We start from the raw sequence: 17,897 nt of genomic DNA on the forward strand, positions 1-17,897 counted from the left end.
AGGAGCGGGGACTGCAGGGGAGCCACGGCGCATGCGTGCAGCCCGGGCGGCAGTGCCGAATTCTGGACGTGCGGTGGCAGCACCCGGTCAGTTATTCAGTACCGCGCCGGCAGCGGGGTGAGCAGCGGTCGCTCCCAGTCCGAGGTTACATCCTCCGGGAACAGCAACCGCTTACTGGGCTGACGCTTCTCTGCCCCTTTCCAGTCCCGGCTCCGACAGTCATAGAATCATAGAATGGTTTAGGTTGGAAAGGACCTTAAGGTCATCTAGTTCCAAACCCCCTGCCATGGGCAGGGACAACTCGCACTAAACCGTGTCACCCAAGGCTCTGTCCAATCTGGCCTTGAACACCGCCAGAGATGTAGCATTCACAAATTCCTTTCTAAACTTCCCCTGTTTAAGTTTGAACCCGTTACCCCTTGTCCTACTACTACAGTCCCTAACAAAGAGTACGTCTCCGGCATCCTTATAGGCCCCCTTCAGATACCGGAAGGCTGCTATGAGGTTTCCACGCAGCCTTCTCTTCTCCGGGCTCAACAGCCCCAACTTTCTCAGCCTATCTTCATATGGGAGGTGCTCCAGCCCCCTTATCGTTGTGGTCCTCCTCTGGACTTGCTCCAACAGCTCCATGTCCTTTTTATGTTGAGGACACCAGAACTGTACACAATACTCCAAGTGAAGTCTCACAAGAGCAGAGTAGAGGGGCAGGATCACCTCCTTCGACCTGCTGGTCACGCTTCTTTTGATACAGCCCAGGATACGTGTGGTTTCTGGGCTGCAAGCGCACACTGAAGCCGGCTTATGTTCAGTTTCTCATCGACCAGCACCCCCAAGCCCTTCTCTGCAGGGCTGCTCTGAATCTTCTTTCTGCCCAACCTGTATCTGTGCCTGGGATTGCCCCGACCCAGGTGTAGGACCTTGCACTTGGCTTGGTTAAACTTCATGAGGTTGGCATCGACCCACCTCACAAGCATGTGAAGGTCCCTCTGGATGGCATCCCTTCCCTCCAGCATATCAACCGAGCCACACAGCTTGGAGCTGTTGGCAAACTTTCTGAGGGTGCACTCAATCCTACTGTCACCAACAAAGATGTTGAACAAGGCAGGTCCTAATACCGATCCCTGAGGGACACCACTCATTACTGCTTTCCAAGTGGACACGGAGCCATTAACCACAACTCTTTGTGTGCAGCCATCCAGCCAGTTCTTTATCAACCGTGTGGTCTACCTATCAAACTGATGTCTGTCCAATTTAGATACAAGGATGTCATGCGGGGCAGTGTCGAATGCTTTGCACAGTTGTTGCCTCTGTACTGCAAATCATTTCAGGCCTTTGCCTCTGATGACAGGACAAGGCTGGGGCTGTTCTGGCCATGCTCTCCAAGCCGGGAAAGCAGACAGGCATATTCACGGATGAGATGCTGCTCAGTAGATGACCACAGAGTGCTGAGGGTTCTGGCTGTGCTCCAGTCTGGAGTGGAGCTCTGCACCCCTTGCTGGTGGGATGGGGAGAGAACCAGAAAGCTAAAACGGAGTAGACTTGTGGCTTGGAGATAACAACAGTTTAACAACCACTCCAAGCAGCCACCCACCACAAAAATCCCGAACGGGATGTTTTTTCTCCCCAGAAATATGTGTGGGTATCCCCTTCTACCCTTGCAGACCCAGAATCAGAGGATCTGGAGTATTTTGGGGCCTTTTATATTGTTGATTTGTCCTCCCTGCCTAGGGCCTTCAAGACTCTGTACATACATTGCCAAAGAACTAATATCCTTGAAAATTAAATACTGGTATCCAAAGAAGGATGTTTTTTGAGCCCATTGTTAATTCACTCAGAAGCTTGACTGCTGTGCCCTGAGGAAGTAGGCCACTGGCCTTCAGTGAAATAGCTTTGATGTGGGACAGTGGTGTGACCAGACACCAGGTTCTCATTTCTGAGAGTTAACCCTGAAGAAATCAGCTCTGAAACTATAAAGAAGAAAGGCAGATACAAAACTTTGTGTTAAAAAACAGTGCAGGTGCTCCTCAGAGAGTCTGCATACTTGTTTCAGAGCCCAGAAGTCTCACACAAGAAGACCTTGTTTATATGAATTTTGTGGTTAAGCCTCATAAATTGCCAGGTGCCACCTGAATTTGACAGTGCTGTATTGTTTTTAGTTGAAGTAACCTGTGGTTAGTATCAGGGTGATACTGGGAGCTTAGAAGGACATGGGTGAGATAAACAGCTCTGCAGTGGCTTTTAAAAGCAGAGAGAACACAGAAAGAGCCAGAGTACGCAGGAGAGAGAGCAAGCTTAACAGTGGGAGCAAACTGGGCAGACATACCAGCAGCTCTGCAAACTGACAGTGAGCTAAAGGTAGGCTGGCAGTACTAATGACAGCATCCCAGATACTTATAGGACATAGAGTGTCAATTCCTTCTTTTGGTTTAATGTGTATGTCAGTGATTTTATTTTATATGTGCTTCCTCACTTAGAGGTTATTCTGTTCATTTTGGTCTTCCTTGATGTAAGAGTATTGCAATCTTGCTTGTCTTCAGAGATGTATGAAACACTGTGATATTGCTTGTCTTCAGAGATGTATGAAACACTGTGATCTGGTGGGAAGAAAAGGGATTTCTTTCCCTTTTCAAGGAAAGTGTGAAACTGAACACAGATGTCAGAGTCCATTAAATAACCATGGCTGGGGGTTCATGGCCGGGATTCACTCTTGAAGAATCTGAGAGGAGTAAGCAGGGAGAAGAAAGCTCATTCACTGTGACCCCCATCTAGAGTAACAACGCAGGCAAATTCAGCATAAGTAGTAAGAAATATTCCTAGCACTGGGAGTAATTCTAGCTCTTCCAAAGACAGCTGCTGAAATCTCCACTGCCTCGGAGCTAGGCAATTACAACTGTTTGATGAGTAGTCTGTTGGCAACAGTTATCTATTGCAGAAGGCAAAGGTTGGATGACCTGAGAGGGCTGCTTTGTCATGCATTTCTTCCAGGGCATGTTCAATGAAAGAGAAAAAAAGAAAAGAATGCTTGAACTTTCTTTGGCAAGAGTAAACCCTGTCTGATTCATTGGAGTTGGTGATTAATAGCAAGAATTAGATCATGGGTTTGGAGATGAGAATGGCACTATGGTAGCACTCAGTCAAAGGGTTAGAAGAGTAGAAATTACTACATATTTTGTCTAAATGTACTCAGTGTTTGCTGACTCTTTACAATGGCTTAGATACTGCCCTGATGAGGCATTGCTCCTGGTGTAAGAGATTCTGAAGGTACTGCCAGAGATGGTGACATCACACAAAATTGTATAGGGTGTTATGCAGAAGAAAAGGAACTGTGGACAGTATAGGGCAACTGGCTACTCACTCTGCAGGTAATAGGAACCCAGGACTACTCAGGGTCAAATGGCCTATTGCTCAGAGGATAGCTTTTACCAAGTCTGTCACAGGATGCAGCTAAGAAAGTGAGACAGTAGTAATGCTCCGCACACATCTGGGCACAGCTGCATGTCACAAAGCTATGAACAAGCCTGTTGCCACAGTGGATCATGAGGGACAGCAGGGGACTGCAGTGCAGACACTGATACTTAGCAGTATAGGCAGCTGAATGGAACAATGCAGGCAGCTGGGGACAGCAATATGGGCAGCTTGTTCTCAGTGGGACAAAGAGGAGCTGGGAAGAAAACAAACCTAAATTTTAGTTGCCAGGGCCTAATGAATGATTTTGAAGTTATACACAGCTTTTAAAGAAAGAGCTAAGCAGACAGATATGTCATTTTGGATCTGGAACTTGAAGCATGCGATCCTTTCCCAATGGGCTTTGAAGGACTGTACTGAAATGATTTATTGAAAGTTTATAAATGAAATAATCTCAGAAACACACTGGGCATCATTGCTTTGGACCATAACTTGGATGTATTTCTTATGAAGGATGTCTTCTGAATAGACACTGCAGTGAGATTTATAGCAAGTTATGTTAATTGCTAAGTGGCAATATAATCAGTTTAAGAAATCTCAGCCATACCCACGTCATTTTTAGTTGTAGTGTATAGTCCTAATGTATACGGTTTTCCTAATTTTTATTACTTACATCAACCAGATCAGTAAAACCAAAATACACCAGATAACATAACTGAGTCTTCTCTACACTGCTTACTTTGTGCATTTCTCATAGCCAACTAACGAAAAATAGACTAGTCACATCTGTTGTTTCTACACAATTTTGTTTTCTAAATCTGGTGCAGTAGCAGAAAGTTTCAGTGTTTGAGGCGACCATCTTGTCTTTACTTTTATACAATACCATATTTCTATGGCAACCACATTGATACTACTTTTGGCCGTATCTTTGAAAGCTAAAACTGGGGTCAAATTTGAACAGACATTTTTTCATCTTTCCAGGACTAGTAATCAAAGTTCTCAACAGGGTACTTCAACAGACAACTAAATTAAAATGTATGAGTATTCTCTCTAGAGCAAATTTGCAGCCAATATAAATGGCCCTATATCCTTTAGAGTCCAGGAAACTATAGCACTTTCAGTTTCATATGATAAAAGCACCAAGCTTTCAGAATGTAATTCTGTTGTCTGTAGTAGCTTTACTTATGATAAGCTTAGTCAGGTATAAGAAGGATGGGGAAGATTTGGCTGTTCAGACCAGATGACTAATGGCTTTATATAAGGTGTATTGGTGATCTAATAGACACGTGGATGCCTCAGGATCAAAGTCAAAACTTATTCAGATGCTTATCTGAGATACTGAGTGGACAGCCATGTCTGGGCCTATCAGTTCAGTAGGTGTTTTGGATGAGTAACTCACTGTCAAAGCATTTCTCAGTTAAAGTGATTACAACTGTTCTATTAAAAGCCATGGGATTATTATTAATATTGGAAGATAAGCTAATTTACAGCTTCTTTCTCTCTCTCAGGTGATTTGGTTTCTACCAGATTGCAGATGTCAGCAGCATCACAAATGGACCTGCCTGAAGAAATTCAGCATCCATATAGCAATTTTTCTGAATGGAAATTCAAGCTGTTTAAAGTGAGATCATTTGAAAAACTGCCTTCTGATGACATAAAGGATAAGGCAGAAGAGGTTGCTTCTTCAAACAAAGAAATCATACTGCATAAAGATGAAGCAGTGCCAAGAGGAGAAAACATGGACTTAATGGGCAATAGGCAGGCACTTGAGAATGATGACAAGAACATGAAAACACAAGACAATAAAGCTCATCAGAACAATCTGAAGCAACTTTGCCGCATCTGTGGAGTTTCATTTAAAACTGATCGTTACAAGAGAACTCACCCAGTGCATGGGCCGGTGGATGATGAAACTCTGCGGCTTCTGAGAAAGAGAGAGAAAAAAGCAACCTCTTGGCCGGATCTTATCTCTAAGGTTTTTAAGATTGATGTGCGAGGGGATGTTGATACTATCCATCCCACTCGATTTTGTCACAATTGCTGGAGCATTATCCATAGAAAATTCAGTAATACTCCATATAAAGTATGTTTTCCTAGGAACAGCACGAAGGAGTGGCAACGCCACTCCCCAAACTGTGATGTGTGCTGCACAACCCGTCAGGGAGTCAAGAGAAAAAGCCAGTCATGCAGCATACAACATGGCAAACGTGCAAAGACTGTTGCAGAATGTGCTCAATTAAACAGAAGCGTAAAGAACCAAGCACAGATAAACAAAAATTTAATGAAAGAGATTGTTAGTTGCAAGAATATACATCTCAGCACCAAGCTTCTTGCAGTTGATTACCCTGTAGATTTCATTAAATCTATCTCTTGCCAGATCTGTGAGCATATTTTGGCAGATCCAGTGGAAACATCATGTAGGCACTTGTTTTGCAGAACTTGCATCCTTCAATGTATCAAGGTTACGGGCAGCTATTGCCCCTCCTGCTGGTATCCTTGCTTCCCTACTGATCTGGTAACCCCAGTGAAATCCTTCCTTAATATCCTTGATAATCTGGGTATAAGATGCCCTGTAAAGGAATGTGATGAAGAGATCTTGCATGAAAAATATGGTCAACACCTCTCCAGCCACAAGGAAATGAAAGATAGAGAGCTCTACAGCCACATAAATAAAGGTGGCCGACCAAGGCAGCATCTCCTGTCTTTGACCAGGAGAGCTCAGAAACATCGTCTGAGAGAACTGAAGCGTCAAGTCAAAGCTTTTGCTGAGAAAGAAGAGGGAGGTGATATAAAGTCTGTATGCATGACTTTGTTCCTGCTAGCTTTAAGAGCAAAAAACGAACACCGACAAGCAGATGAGTTGGAGGCTATAATGCAAGGGAGGGGATCTGGACTTCACCCTGCGGTCTGCTTGGCAATCCGAGTCAACACATTTCTCAGCTGTAGCCAGTATCATAAAATGTATAGAACAGTAAAAGCTGTTACTGGTAGGCAGATTTTTCAGCCTTTGCATGCTCTTCGCACTGCTGAGAAAGCCCTCCTGCCAGGTTATCATCCATTTGAGTGGAAACCTCCCTTGAAAAATGTATCCACCAACACGGAAGTGGGAATTATAGATGGACTATCAGGATTGCCACTCTCTATTGATGACTACCCAGTAGACACAATTGCAAAGAGATTTCGGTATGATGCAGCCTTGGTTTGTGCCTTAAAGGACATGGAGGAGGAGATCTTGGAAGGCATTAAAGCAAAAAACCTGGATGATTATTTGAACGGTCCCTTCACCGTGGTAGTAAAAGAGTCCTGTGATGGAATGGGAGATGTCAGTGAGAAGCATGGAAGTGGACCTGCTGTCCCAGAGAAGGCTGTTCGCTTTTCTTTCACAGTCATGAACATTGCTATAGCACATGGGAATGAAAGCAAGAGGATCTTTGAAGAAGTAAAGCCCAATTCAGAGCTGTGTTGCAAGCCCTTGTGCCTTATGCTAGCTGATGAATCGGATCATGAAACTCTGACAGCAATCCTGAGCCCCCTCATAGCAGAAAGAGAGGCTATGAAAAACAGTGAACTGCTTCTTGAAATGGGAGGCATCCTAAGAACATTCAAATTCGTCTTTAGGGGTACAGGATATGACGAGAAACTCGTGCGGGAAGTGGAAGGGCTGGAGGCCTCAGGTTCCACTTACATTTGTACCCTGTGTGATGCAACCCGCCTGGAGGCATCCCAGAATGTGGTCTTCCACTCCATAACCAGGAGCCATGCTGAAAATCTGGAGCGATATGAAATATGGAGGTCCAACCCATATCATGAATCTGTTGATAAGCTCCGTGACAGAGTGAAGGGTGTTTCAGCCAAACCTTTTATTGAGACCGTTCCCTCCATAGATGCGTTGCACTGCGACATTGGAAATGCAGCAGAATTCTATAGGATTTTCCAGATGGAGATCTGTGAAGTTTATAAGAATCCTGATGTGTCTAAAGAGGAAAGGAAGAGGTGGCAGTTGGCTCTTGACAAGCACCTCAGGAAGAAGATGAACTTGAAGCCTATGATGAGGATGAGCGGAAATTTTGCTAGAAAGCTCATGTCCAAAGAGACAGTAGAGGCAGTATGTGAATTAATAAAGTGTGAAGAAAGGCATGAGGCCCTAAAAGAACTAATGGACCTTTATCTGAAGATGAAGCCAGTGTGGCGATCCTCATGCCCTGCCAAGGAATGTCCAGAATTGCTGTGCCAGTATAGCTATAATTCACAGCGTTTTGCCGAGCTCCTATCTACAAAGTTCAAGTACAGATATGAAGGCAAGATTACAAATTATTTCCACAAAACCCTTGCTCATGTTCCTGAAATCATTGAAAGAGATGGGTCCATTGGGGCCTGGGCAAGTGAAGGAAATGAATCTGGAAACAAACTGTTTAGGAGGTTCCGAAAAATGAATGCCAGGCAGTCCAAATGCTACGAGATGGAGGATGTCTTGAAGCATCACTGGCTATATACCTCAAAGTACCTCCAGAAGTTCATGAATGCTCATAAAACATTAAGAAGCCAGGGCTTCACCATTGATCCAGAGGATAATTTAGGTGACTCCATGCCACTGGATGTCTTGGAAAGCAATGATTCAGGGGAAGTCTAAATGTAAAGGAGCATTTGGTGTTGGGTTTATAATGGTGTCTTCCTGCAAGGAGGCAGCTTCTTTTTCAGGCCTGTAGAGGTACAGGGAAGTGTGAAAATATAATTTCTACACTCCTTCTTACAGGTGCTGAGTGGAGGTAAACACCATGTCTGTTGGGAGTTTCCAAGAGGCAATGCATTATGTGTTATGTGTTGGTATCTGGAAACCCAGCTGTCATGTGAGATGAAAGCAGAAACAAATTGAAAAGAAGGATCTTCAGTTTATTTTGGTCTTAGCACATTGCTTATAAGTGAGAAAGCCAAAGTAAACAAGGTTTATATAAAGTAGCATTTTGGAATGCATGTGTTTGTGGAGAGTTACGCCAGTTGCTGAAAAAAGAAGCAGGCTGTTTGTTCTGTAAAACTATTTTGCTTCTTACTTTTTAAGAGGGTTTGATTATTTTATTAACAGTCTCTTGGCTTTTATATGTAAAGATTCATCAGTAAGACATTTGAGTATGTGTTTAGGGATAAAGTTCAGTTATTTTTGTATAAAATGCTGACTAAAGATGCAAACATTGATCTCATACACTTTAAAAAATATTATTGTTTAACATTTATTTTGTAGTATGCTTAGGAGCAGATGGTGGTATCATCATGCTAATTTACTATATGAAGATAGAGGAAAGGTAACTGGAATCTCTTAAAGATACATTTATCATAGTCTATCTACTCTAAAATACAAACTCATGCTCCTAAATCAGGATTTACAGTGCTTTGTGTTATCTCACTATACAAAGCTCTGCCGTGTAGCTTCATGCTTCATGAGTTTTATTTAGCAAATTCCTGGTGTCCCTGAAGTCACCAGTAAATTGTAATTAATACCATCAGGCCCACAGTTTCCCCAAATACCTTCAGTCACAGCAGACCCATTTCTCAGGAGATCGGTATTACCTTGATCAGATACATGCCATTATTCTGATCTTCTCTATTAGGATATTTCACTAACCACTACTGATGTGCTCCAGTTGTATCCAAAATCAAGCTTTTCCCACCTGTGTTACACCACAGTCTCATTTTCCAAATCCATAAACAAGGAATGGTATTTATTAACCTCAAAGATAGCTGGCGTATAAGATGAGTTAAAAAGCAATGAATTGTCTTGAAATTACTGCATATTATATTTCACGTTATTACAGCAATGTTTAGTTGGCATTCCTTCTCCATACTGTATTAGATGAATAATTTTGCTGGTGGTATTTGCTTTTCTGAAATGGTATCTAGTATATTAATATACTAAATTTATATTAATTTAATTCAATATTAGCAGAATAATAGAATCACAGAATGATTTGCATTGGAAGGGACCTTAAAGCTCATCCAATTACAACGTCCTGCCATGGGCAGGGGCCCCTTCCACTAGAGCAGGTTGCTCCAAGCCCCTGTGTCCAACCTGGCCTTGAACACTGCCAGGGATGGGGCAGCCACAGCTTCTCTGGGCAACCTGTGCCAGTGCCTCAGCACCCTCATAACTGATGAAATAAAAGTACCTGAAATGGACCAAAATCATCTAGCTTTTCAGCTTTGCACCTGTAGCTAGGGCATTACTGTGCTTGGAGTAATCTTTCTGAAATAAGATTAAATGCAGAAACAATCAATGCATGAATCTAAAAGAATCTGCTTTTTATTTTCATTTTGGTGTGCAGAAGTTGATTTATGAGTGTAAATGAACAACAAATTAAGGGTCTGAGGTTAGTAGTATCTTGTTCATGTTATTTACTGTATCTTTGAGGTCTGGCATTTACCATTTATGGGCAATGAAAAAATAAAGTGTTAGCAATTAGTACCAATATTAGTGCTATTATATCTTTTGATTTTATTAATTAAAGTATTTTTTACAGTTTTCTGTGATTTAGGATTTTATTTTTATATCTTTTTTAAACATAGTTTAACGTTATGTCAAAATTTGCAGTTGGAAATAGTACATTTTACTTAAAATGTACTTTTTAAACAGTCAGAAGGATTTTTGTATAGTACTGCGTACATCTGCACTTATAAACATTCATTTCAAGATTACTTTTTTTCAATTCTTGGAATAAAATAAGTATTTCCCATTGAGCATAAATACTGGGTTACATGTGAATCATTCTTTACAAATAAATGCAGACAACAAGTAGAGCTGTTTCACAGAGAGTATAAATATCAGGTATAAAGAGCACACTTTACAAGTAAATGCAGATATAATTTGCATTTTTGGTTAGTATATACTTCATTATGCAAATAGTTGCACAGTTTTCTTTTTTCTCTGTATGTAGACTTGGGACAACTGTATTACCTTATGCTTTATCCTTGGTTCTTGAATAACCAAGGGCCTGGTTTAACAACCCTGACTCGCCTCACAGTGATTTTCACTCCAAGTGATCTATAAGTTCTTGCTGCCTTTTGCACAGGAATGAATTTCACCCCCAAGTAATCTGAACCTGTTCATTGTAATGCATATATGCCAGTAGAGAGACAGACCAGATTTGGTTCATTTTACATGTCATTTCGGTGCCTTTGCTAATGTTTGTAAATTCCAAATTTGCTTTAACAAGCTGCTTGTGTAACAGCAAGTGAATCATCTCACTGTCTTCAAAAGATTGAGTAAATAATATCCATGGATGTATGATTTTTCAAGATGAGGCTTATATCCTGGGGTAACTCATCAGACTGAACAGAACCTGGATGGGAACACAGGAATACTGTAGCACATGGAAATATTCTTTTTTGAAATATTATGAAGCCATCAAGACATGTTTCACATTTTACAGCTCTGGGCAGGACAGCTGACACAAAGATCTACTTTTTTTTTTTTTTCAACTTTTCTTTTCTTTTGACTTGTTTAATCTTCTTTTACCCCATTGTCGACATCTTCTGTGAATCAAGAATCTCTCTTGAGAATTTTGAACTCTTTAGAACAAGCAGCACTGGAAAGATAGGTACCTGCAAGTGACGCTTTTGTAAATGGTGATCAAATAATGATGCTGCACACACAGAACCATGCATCAAAGTGCAAACAAATTCTGACTCTAGACAGGTGCATCATTTGGTCATGCCGTATGTTCTTGAACTTTTTGAAGAAGCTTTAGAAAAACTGAGACACTTTTATTCATGGTACTCTTTCAAACTTTCACATTTTATTTTTTACATTAATACTTGGGGCAAATCCTTGAGTAACGCATGGTAAATAATTTCTTGTTCTGAAATACTGACTGTAGTTTTTATACAATCATATTACATATCTTTCTTTTGTTTGGTTTTATTCGATGGCTTTCTATGTGAATTGCCATGTTATGAAACAATGTGAACTATGTTAGAAGCCATGATTCTGTTCTCACTTATTATTTCCTCAAAATAATAATTTTATTGATTTCAAGCAAATCAGCTTTGAATTATAGTCATATAGTTCAGAAACAAATTTGAGATATTTGCAGCATCCTAATTTCTGACTGCACTGAGTTCTGTACTTTCTCACCACATGGCTTCATTATTTTACTTTTTCTTAATGTATTACAGTTTCTTAATTCATGAAACCTGTTTAAAATAAAGGTCTTATAAATATTCAAGTTTTCGGCTTTGCCTTTCTTACTGGTTTTTCAATTGCGCACATGATTTCATGGTATCAGTCTTACTTCTCATTCAAGGCTTTTCATACTTAGGCTGTTCTAATACCCAGAGTCAGCTGTGATTCTAGACCTGTTTTTGGAATTCATTAAATAATGCTGTGACTCTCAGCAATCCTTTCAGCACCTTTCCTCACAGGCAACTGTTTGACAGAAAACTAAACTAATTTAAAATTAGTTTTAGTCTGTAAATGACATTTGCTTCATTTCAAAAACCATCTTGCTGCTTGTTTGAAATTGGCCTTGCGCTGTTATGTCCATGCTGATATGTTAACCCTCTTTACTGGCTTCTGTGCATCCTTTGCATCAAATTTTGGCTCCTCATCATAGACTGAACTGTAAATATTAACTCTAGTCTACCTTTCAGTTCATTGTTTGTAGCTTCCCTTTATTCCACTTCAGAAAGTCACAGAATCATAGAATTCCAGACTGGTTTGGGTTGGAAGGGACCTTAAAGCTCATCCAGTTCCAACCTCCTGCCACGGGCAGGGACATCTTCCACTAGAGCAGGTTGCTCCAAGTCCCATCCAACCTGGCCTTGAACACTGCCAGTGTATGTACTGAGAAATCAGAAAGTTTATATGATTATTGTCTTGCTTTTTTTAAAGAAAAAACAGGTTTCGGTGTCACAATTTTCAAAGGTGAAGGAGAGACACCAAATTGGTGTTTGATGTTCAGAGGCTATTGCTCAAGCCCTTCCCAGAAGTTAGTCTTGTCTGAAATGGGATAGAGTAGGAAATAAAAACAGGAAGGAGCTATAGCTTCAAATAGTAGTAGTAGTAACAGTTGTAATAATAATAATAATAATTAAACCAGGCTATCTGTCTTTAATACATTGAATATATCAGTAAATAACTTCACAGATTCCTTTTCAATCTGAAGTCAATGTTCTCCTTTTGCTTTGGGCTCCCAGTTGCATTCTTTCCACTCCTTTCAATGGTCTATTATTGGTGCAATGAGTCACTCTGTCTGAGCAATGACACATGCCTTAGTGCTACCGCTAAAGTTTGTGCTGTGCTTTTCTTGTAGATTAATCAGGTAGTTCAGCGTCCAAGCACCTTTCAATAGCAGTAAAATCCATATATTATTCTCATAAAAGCCAATTATAACAGCATAGTGTTACTAAAATGTGGCTAGGAACCATGATGCTGCTTGTTGTCGTTACAAAGCACACAGGTCAGTTGGATGCAGATACATTAGAGCTTTATTTCTGCACTCAGAACTACTTCATTTTATCCTCTAATTTGAAATTGCCTGAGGAAGAACCATCTTGTATTGATTAGCTGCTTTTGAAGACAATCAACGCTCTAACAAGTATATGACTCAAAAGTGTCATCAGAATTACCAGGGTATTAAGTACTTTCTTCAGTCTTGAATGTTATGTCAAGTGTCTTCTTCACAGGCTGATGTTCATACATCTCCTTAAGTTCGAGTCCTTTGGAATATCATATTTTGCTTTACTTACGACTTTTTCTTCCTGCAGTGACTACAGTCTCTGAGCTGTGATTTAATACCCTTCACTGGGAGGCTGGGATGTGGTTTGGCCAAGCAATTTCTCCCTCCTACTCAAATAAACCATTAAAAAAACCCCACAGTTTAAGCTTACAATAAACTAATGCTATGTGCCTGGTGAGGGATATTGTAAAGTCTGACTCTGAATTGTCACAGCCACAGTCTTAAAAGAATGATAACTCAGATAAGAATTCGAAGGGGCCTCAATGTGGGTTTGTGTTTGCCACATGCTCTCAGCTCCTAGGGACTGCAGGAGTCAGTTCTGGAAATAAAGAGATGCACCCAACATACTGCAACCACGCCACCACTCCCTGAGTCACCAGGCATTACCTCAGCCCGAATGTCACTTCATAGAATCATAGAATGGTTTATGTAGGAAGGGACCCTAAAGGTCATCCAGTTACAACCCTCTGCCAAGGGCAGGGACACCTTTCACTACAGCAGGTTGCTCCAAGCCCCGTCCAACCTGGCCTTGAACACTGCCAGGGATGGGGCAGCCACAGCTTCTCTGGGCAACCTGTGCCAGCACCTCATCACCCTCACAGGGAAGAACTTCTGCCTCAGAGCTCATCTCAATCTCCCCTCTGGCAGGTTAAAGCCATTCCCCCTTCTCCTGTCCCTACAGGCCCTTGTCAAAAGCCCCTCTCCAGCTTTCTTGTAGCCCCTTTGGGCACTGGGAGCTGCTGTAAGGTCTCCCCTTAAGGAGCCTTCTCTTCTCCAGGCTGAACCAGCCCAGCTCTCTCAGCCTGGCTCCAGAGCAGAGCTGCTCCAGCCCTTCTGTGGTCTCCTCTGGACTCGCTCCAACAGCTCCATGTCCCTCTTGCTTTGGGGGCCCCAGAGCTGACAATCCCATCCCTAGACCCCTACTCACGCTGCTGGTGAGGCAGGACATGGTTGGCTTTCCGGGCTTGGCACTTCTGCTAGGCCAGTGTTGAGCCTTCGGAAAACGCTTCCATCTTTTTAGTTGTCTGCACTAGCAGGCAAATTTGTCACACAATATGGGGTCTGAAGAATTTGACATAATGACAATAACTGGGAGAGTTAACAGGCAAAAACTGGTACTGGATGATGCCTGGGCGTTCAGCTATTGTGGGCAGTCTTTTGTTGTAAAATAGTGAAGGGACAAGGGGTGGAGTTCTGTTGTGTGAGTATATTGTCTCCCTTTGTTGCTGTTGTGATGTTGTGGCTTCAGTTTCATTGTGGGTTTTCTTTTTTGCTTGATGTAAAAGTAAGTCTATGAAGAGTGCGTGATGAATGTGTATTTTAATGACAATTTGCTCAGTAAGACCTGTGATTAACCTACAAAAGGGGATGGGGATGCTGACTATTGAATTTCACCAGTTTGAAGGAACTTTACATGGGCATGATATTCATTTATTGCTTGGAAAACATACAGCACTAACTATTCGGAGTAAAGTAGCATGGCAAAGGAAACAGAAAGCTGGCACTGAAATCTATGAATTTATACCAGTATCAGACTGGTGAGAGGAGAGTCATGGTGATATACCTCCCATTTACAAGCTCTACCCAAACTATAAGCTCCCTCAGCACTTGAAAAGGTCGGAAAAAGAAACTTTGTATGGTTGTCTTTTACTTTCCTCTGCTGTTGACTTGAGTTGTGAAGGTTTTAAGGGGAGTACTGTGCATACATGACTGTGTTGATAGGAATACTGTGCTACACATACTGCTTTGTAAAGGAGTGGCTGCTCAGGGTTTGCACATAGCGATCAAATGGCTGACAGCTCCTCCTGTTTTTCTTTTTTATCCAGGGGTCCAGTGTGAAAGCTGGATTGTGTATACTGAGGTATTGTTGTTGCCTCACAAACATTGAGCTGATGGTATTGATTTTTGGAAAAGATGTTTGGAGCAATAATAAAGTCAAGAATGATGAGGCTTTACAAATAGGCAACAAAAGAACCCACAAAAATTTAGTAAACTCTTGGGCTATTCAACCTTGACAATGTCCTTTTCAATCTGAATCCAATCTTCTTGTGCTTTGAGAAGCCAGCTGCATTTGTTTCCATGCTCACAATGCTCCACTGGCTCAGTGAATCACTCTGACCTGCAGATTGCACTTTTAAGCTTTCACACTCTACAGCCACCCTGGGAGAGTATAAAAAGAAACACATAGGGGAGGATCTAGAGTAAATGACAGAAGTCCTGTTCATCAGAAGGATCTTCTTCTGAAGTCAATGGAAGCTCACAGCGTTGGGGTTGATGTGAAGCTAGACCCCTTATCAGGCTTCAGATGGACCTTCTAAGCACAGATGCTGTCCTTTTGTAGATTTTGGGATTTACAATGCTTGATTTACCCCATGTGTAGCTGAAAAAAATGCAATAACTTGTATTATAAACTTTATTACCTTTCTAGATTTTTAAAAATACAAATACAAGGCAGTTGTTGAGCACAGTGGTTTAAAAAAACAATTTGATCTTTACTATGAGATGATATTTCGCAACTGTAGTCAAAACTTACATATAATCATTCAATAGATGGGGTAATATCATACCAGCAGTTTCCTTAAACTCACTGGGGATAATAAGGGAGGAAGTTGCAGCATAAAATACAGCACACAGTTACTGGCATCTGCCTGTGTGTTTGTACAATGCCCTGTATGATGGGATTCCTATCTGCATATTACAAAAATACACACAAGAGACAAAATAAATTTATGAGCTTTGAAATGCAACTGAAATATTGAGATAATTGAAACCAAATAAAAAGATCTCCACGTGCTCAGATAACCCATTCTATTTCAACCATTACCAGTTGTCTCTGTGAGTTCATTTCGAATACAAACCCGTAATCTATTAAAACAACCTCCGAAGAAACGACTTTTTTGCTGGTGATGTTAACTTCATGGTTCCCTTTTTGCGCAGTGGTTTCATGGGTTGTTTCTTCAGGGGCACCACCTTTTTGGGAGTTTGTAGCCCTTTATTAAGGTCAATGTGCTCATTGCAGAAGTACTTGACATTTGCTTCTGAGAGATGCATAAGCATGGTCTCTGAGAGATCCATACATTGAGCATGGACCCAGTGGCCAGCCCCACTGGAACACAGGATCATTGCAGGCTTGTTGAGTTCTGTTGAATAGAAAGGGACCCAGGTGTTAATGTCAATATTGCAACTGGTGGAGCAGATGATCCAGTAGCCTGTTTCTGATTCATCTTCTTCATCATCTTCATTGTAAGTGTCAGTATCATCAACATCAAAGCTATTGGCTTCAGCACTGAAACAAAACTCTTCAGAATCTTCAAATGGAGTGGAGTCTCCAGGGTCTTCAGTAGATGTCTGACTGCTAATTTGTGCTGTCAGTTCTTCCTCCTTGTCCTCTTCTGCTCCCTTGCATCTCAAAATGTAGAAGTAGTTTGCATCTGAGATTAACTGTTTGTTGGCCCCTGGAATGCCCAGCAGTACAGATCCTTTGCCCATATCACTGCCAAACCACATCCTGCAGTGTTTAATATCTGGTGTCCAGTCTGGGCTCTCCCTTTCAACAATCTGTATATTACTGTCTTCCAGGACTATGGTGTTACATACCAACCGTTTCTGCTTGTCAGACTCGTAGCCCCCAACAAGGACAAATTCGGTATCACTGGTTTGAGTCAATATAGCACTCGACACAGATATCCCCCCTGCCAAGATGGTGCAGGTCACGGCTGGGCTGCCCAGCGGGAGATCAACTTTTAGCTTGTACAAGCTGGGGGACCTGGTGTTATTTTGAAGTGAATGGCCTCCCAGAATGTAGATTGTATCATTTCTGGCAACTGAAACGTGGAAAGCAAGTCCATCCTGAAGCTCTGGAAGTATGTATGATGTACAGCATCCAAACTCGAAATCAATGAGAAACACAGATGGCAAACAGTCAACTACACTATTCCATTTTTCAGTGGTTCTTTGTGCAAGAGGGGTATATGATCTCCCTCCAAATATAGCGCTCATGCTTTTTCCACGGCTATGAACTACGTTAATTGTATGTCCATATCTAGCTTCAGGAACATCTCCACCCAGGTCTTTCTCAATGCATTGAAATGTGGTTTTCTTGCTATTTTTGCTTATCAGACTCATAATATAAATCTTATCTGAAAGGTCATTGTTAGGCGTTTTTCCACCATGGATGATATACTGGTACTCATCAGACTGCGCATTGCCTCTGAGTGTGCAAAGGGCAGGGTAGCGGAGAGGGGGCAGGTAACAGGAGTCATTAGAGAAGAAGGCAGGTTTCATTTTGAGCTCATTCTCCTTTATATCGAGGAGGAAAACACCAGTGGGACAGGACCTCTTCGGCCATCCTTTCTGCCCAAAAAGGAAGGTGTGCCCATCAAAATTGAGGAGAGAGAAGCCTGGCTGAAGCAGCGATGAATTACTGACAGCTGATACCACCTCCAGTGACATTTTGTCTGCTGACTGGGCCATACTGGGGTCAGTAGCTGAAGAAAATAAACACGAAGAAACAGATTAAATATGCTTTAGACACTGCTGTAAGAGTTGTTCAGCAGTGCTTGAACACTGTTTAAGTTGCATTTCAGTTCACACTTTGAGACCCTAAAAGACACCCTTTTGTACGATTCAGGGCATGAATCAAGCGTGAGACGCGTGCCAGTTCCACTGGATTTTGTACAAACTAAGGTCTGTTGACCTCTAAAATCCTAACGCCGCGGTGCCTGCGGCCTCCGGGCCCGCCCTGCAGCTCCGGGACGGAGAAACGCC

At 41.8% G+C, this 17,897-nt stretch overlaps 2 protein-coding genes across 2 annotated transcripts; one reads left to right on the forward strand and one right to left on the reverse strand.

The window, feature by feature from the left end:
* Window positions 1–4,939: 4,939 nt before the first annotated feature.
* RAG1 (recombination activating gene 1) lies at window positions 4,940–8,035 on the forward strand. Its single transcript, XM_010020228.1, has one exon. The coding sequence runs from the start codon at window positions 4,940–4,942 to the stop codon at window positions 8,033–8,035; it is 3,096 nt and encodes a 1,031-aa protein (XP_010018530.1).
* Window positions 8,036–15,998: 7,963 nt separating this feature from the next.
* RAG2 (recombination activating gene 2) lies at window positions 15,999–17,603 on the reverse strand. Its single transcript, XM_010020229.1, has one exon. The coding sequence runs from the start codon at window positions 17,601–17,603 to the stop codon at window positions 15,999–16,001; it is 1,605 nt and encodes a 534-aa protein (XP_010018531.1).
* Between the last annotated feature and the right edge of the window lie 294 nt (window positions 17,604–17,897).

Source organism: Nestor notabilis, unplaced genomic scaffold, assembly GCF_000696875.1.
Source record: "Nestor notabilis isolate BGI_N333 unplaced genomic scaffold, ASM69687v1 scaffold31118, whole genome shotgun sequence".
Taxonomy (NCBI): Eukaryota; Metazoa; Chordata; class Aves; order Psittaciformes; family Psittacidae; genus Nestor; species Nestor notabilis.

Coding starts and splice junctions, on each gene's coding strand:
- RAG1 (XM_010020228.1), top strand. CDS start 4,940: ATGTCAGCAGCATCACAAATGGACCTGCCTGAAGAAATTCAGCATCCA.
- RAG2 (XM_010020229.1), bottom strand. CDS start 17,603: ATGGCCCAGTCAGCAGACAAAATGTCACTGGAGGTGGTATCAGCTGTC.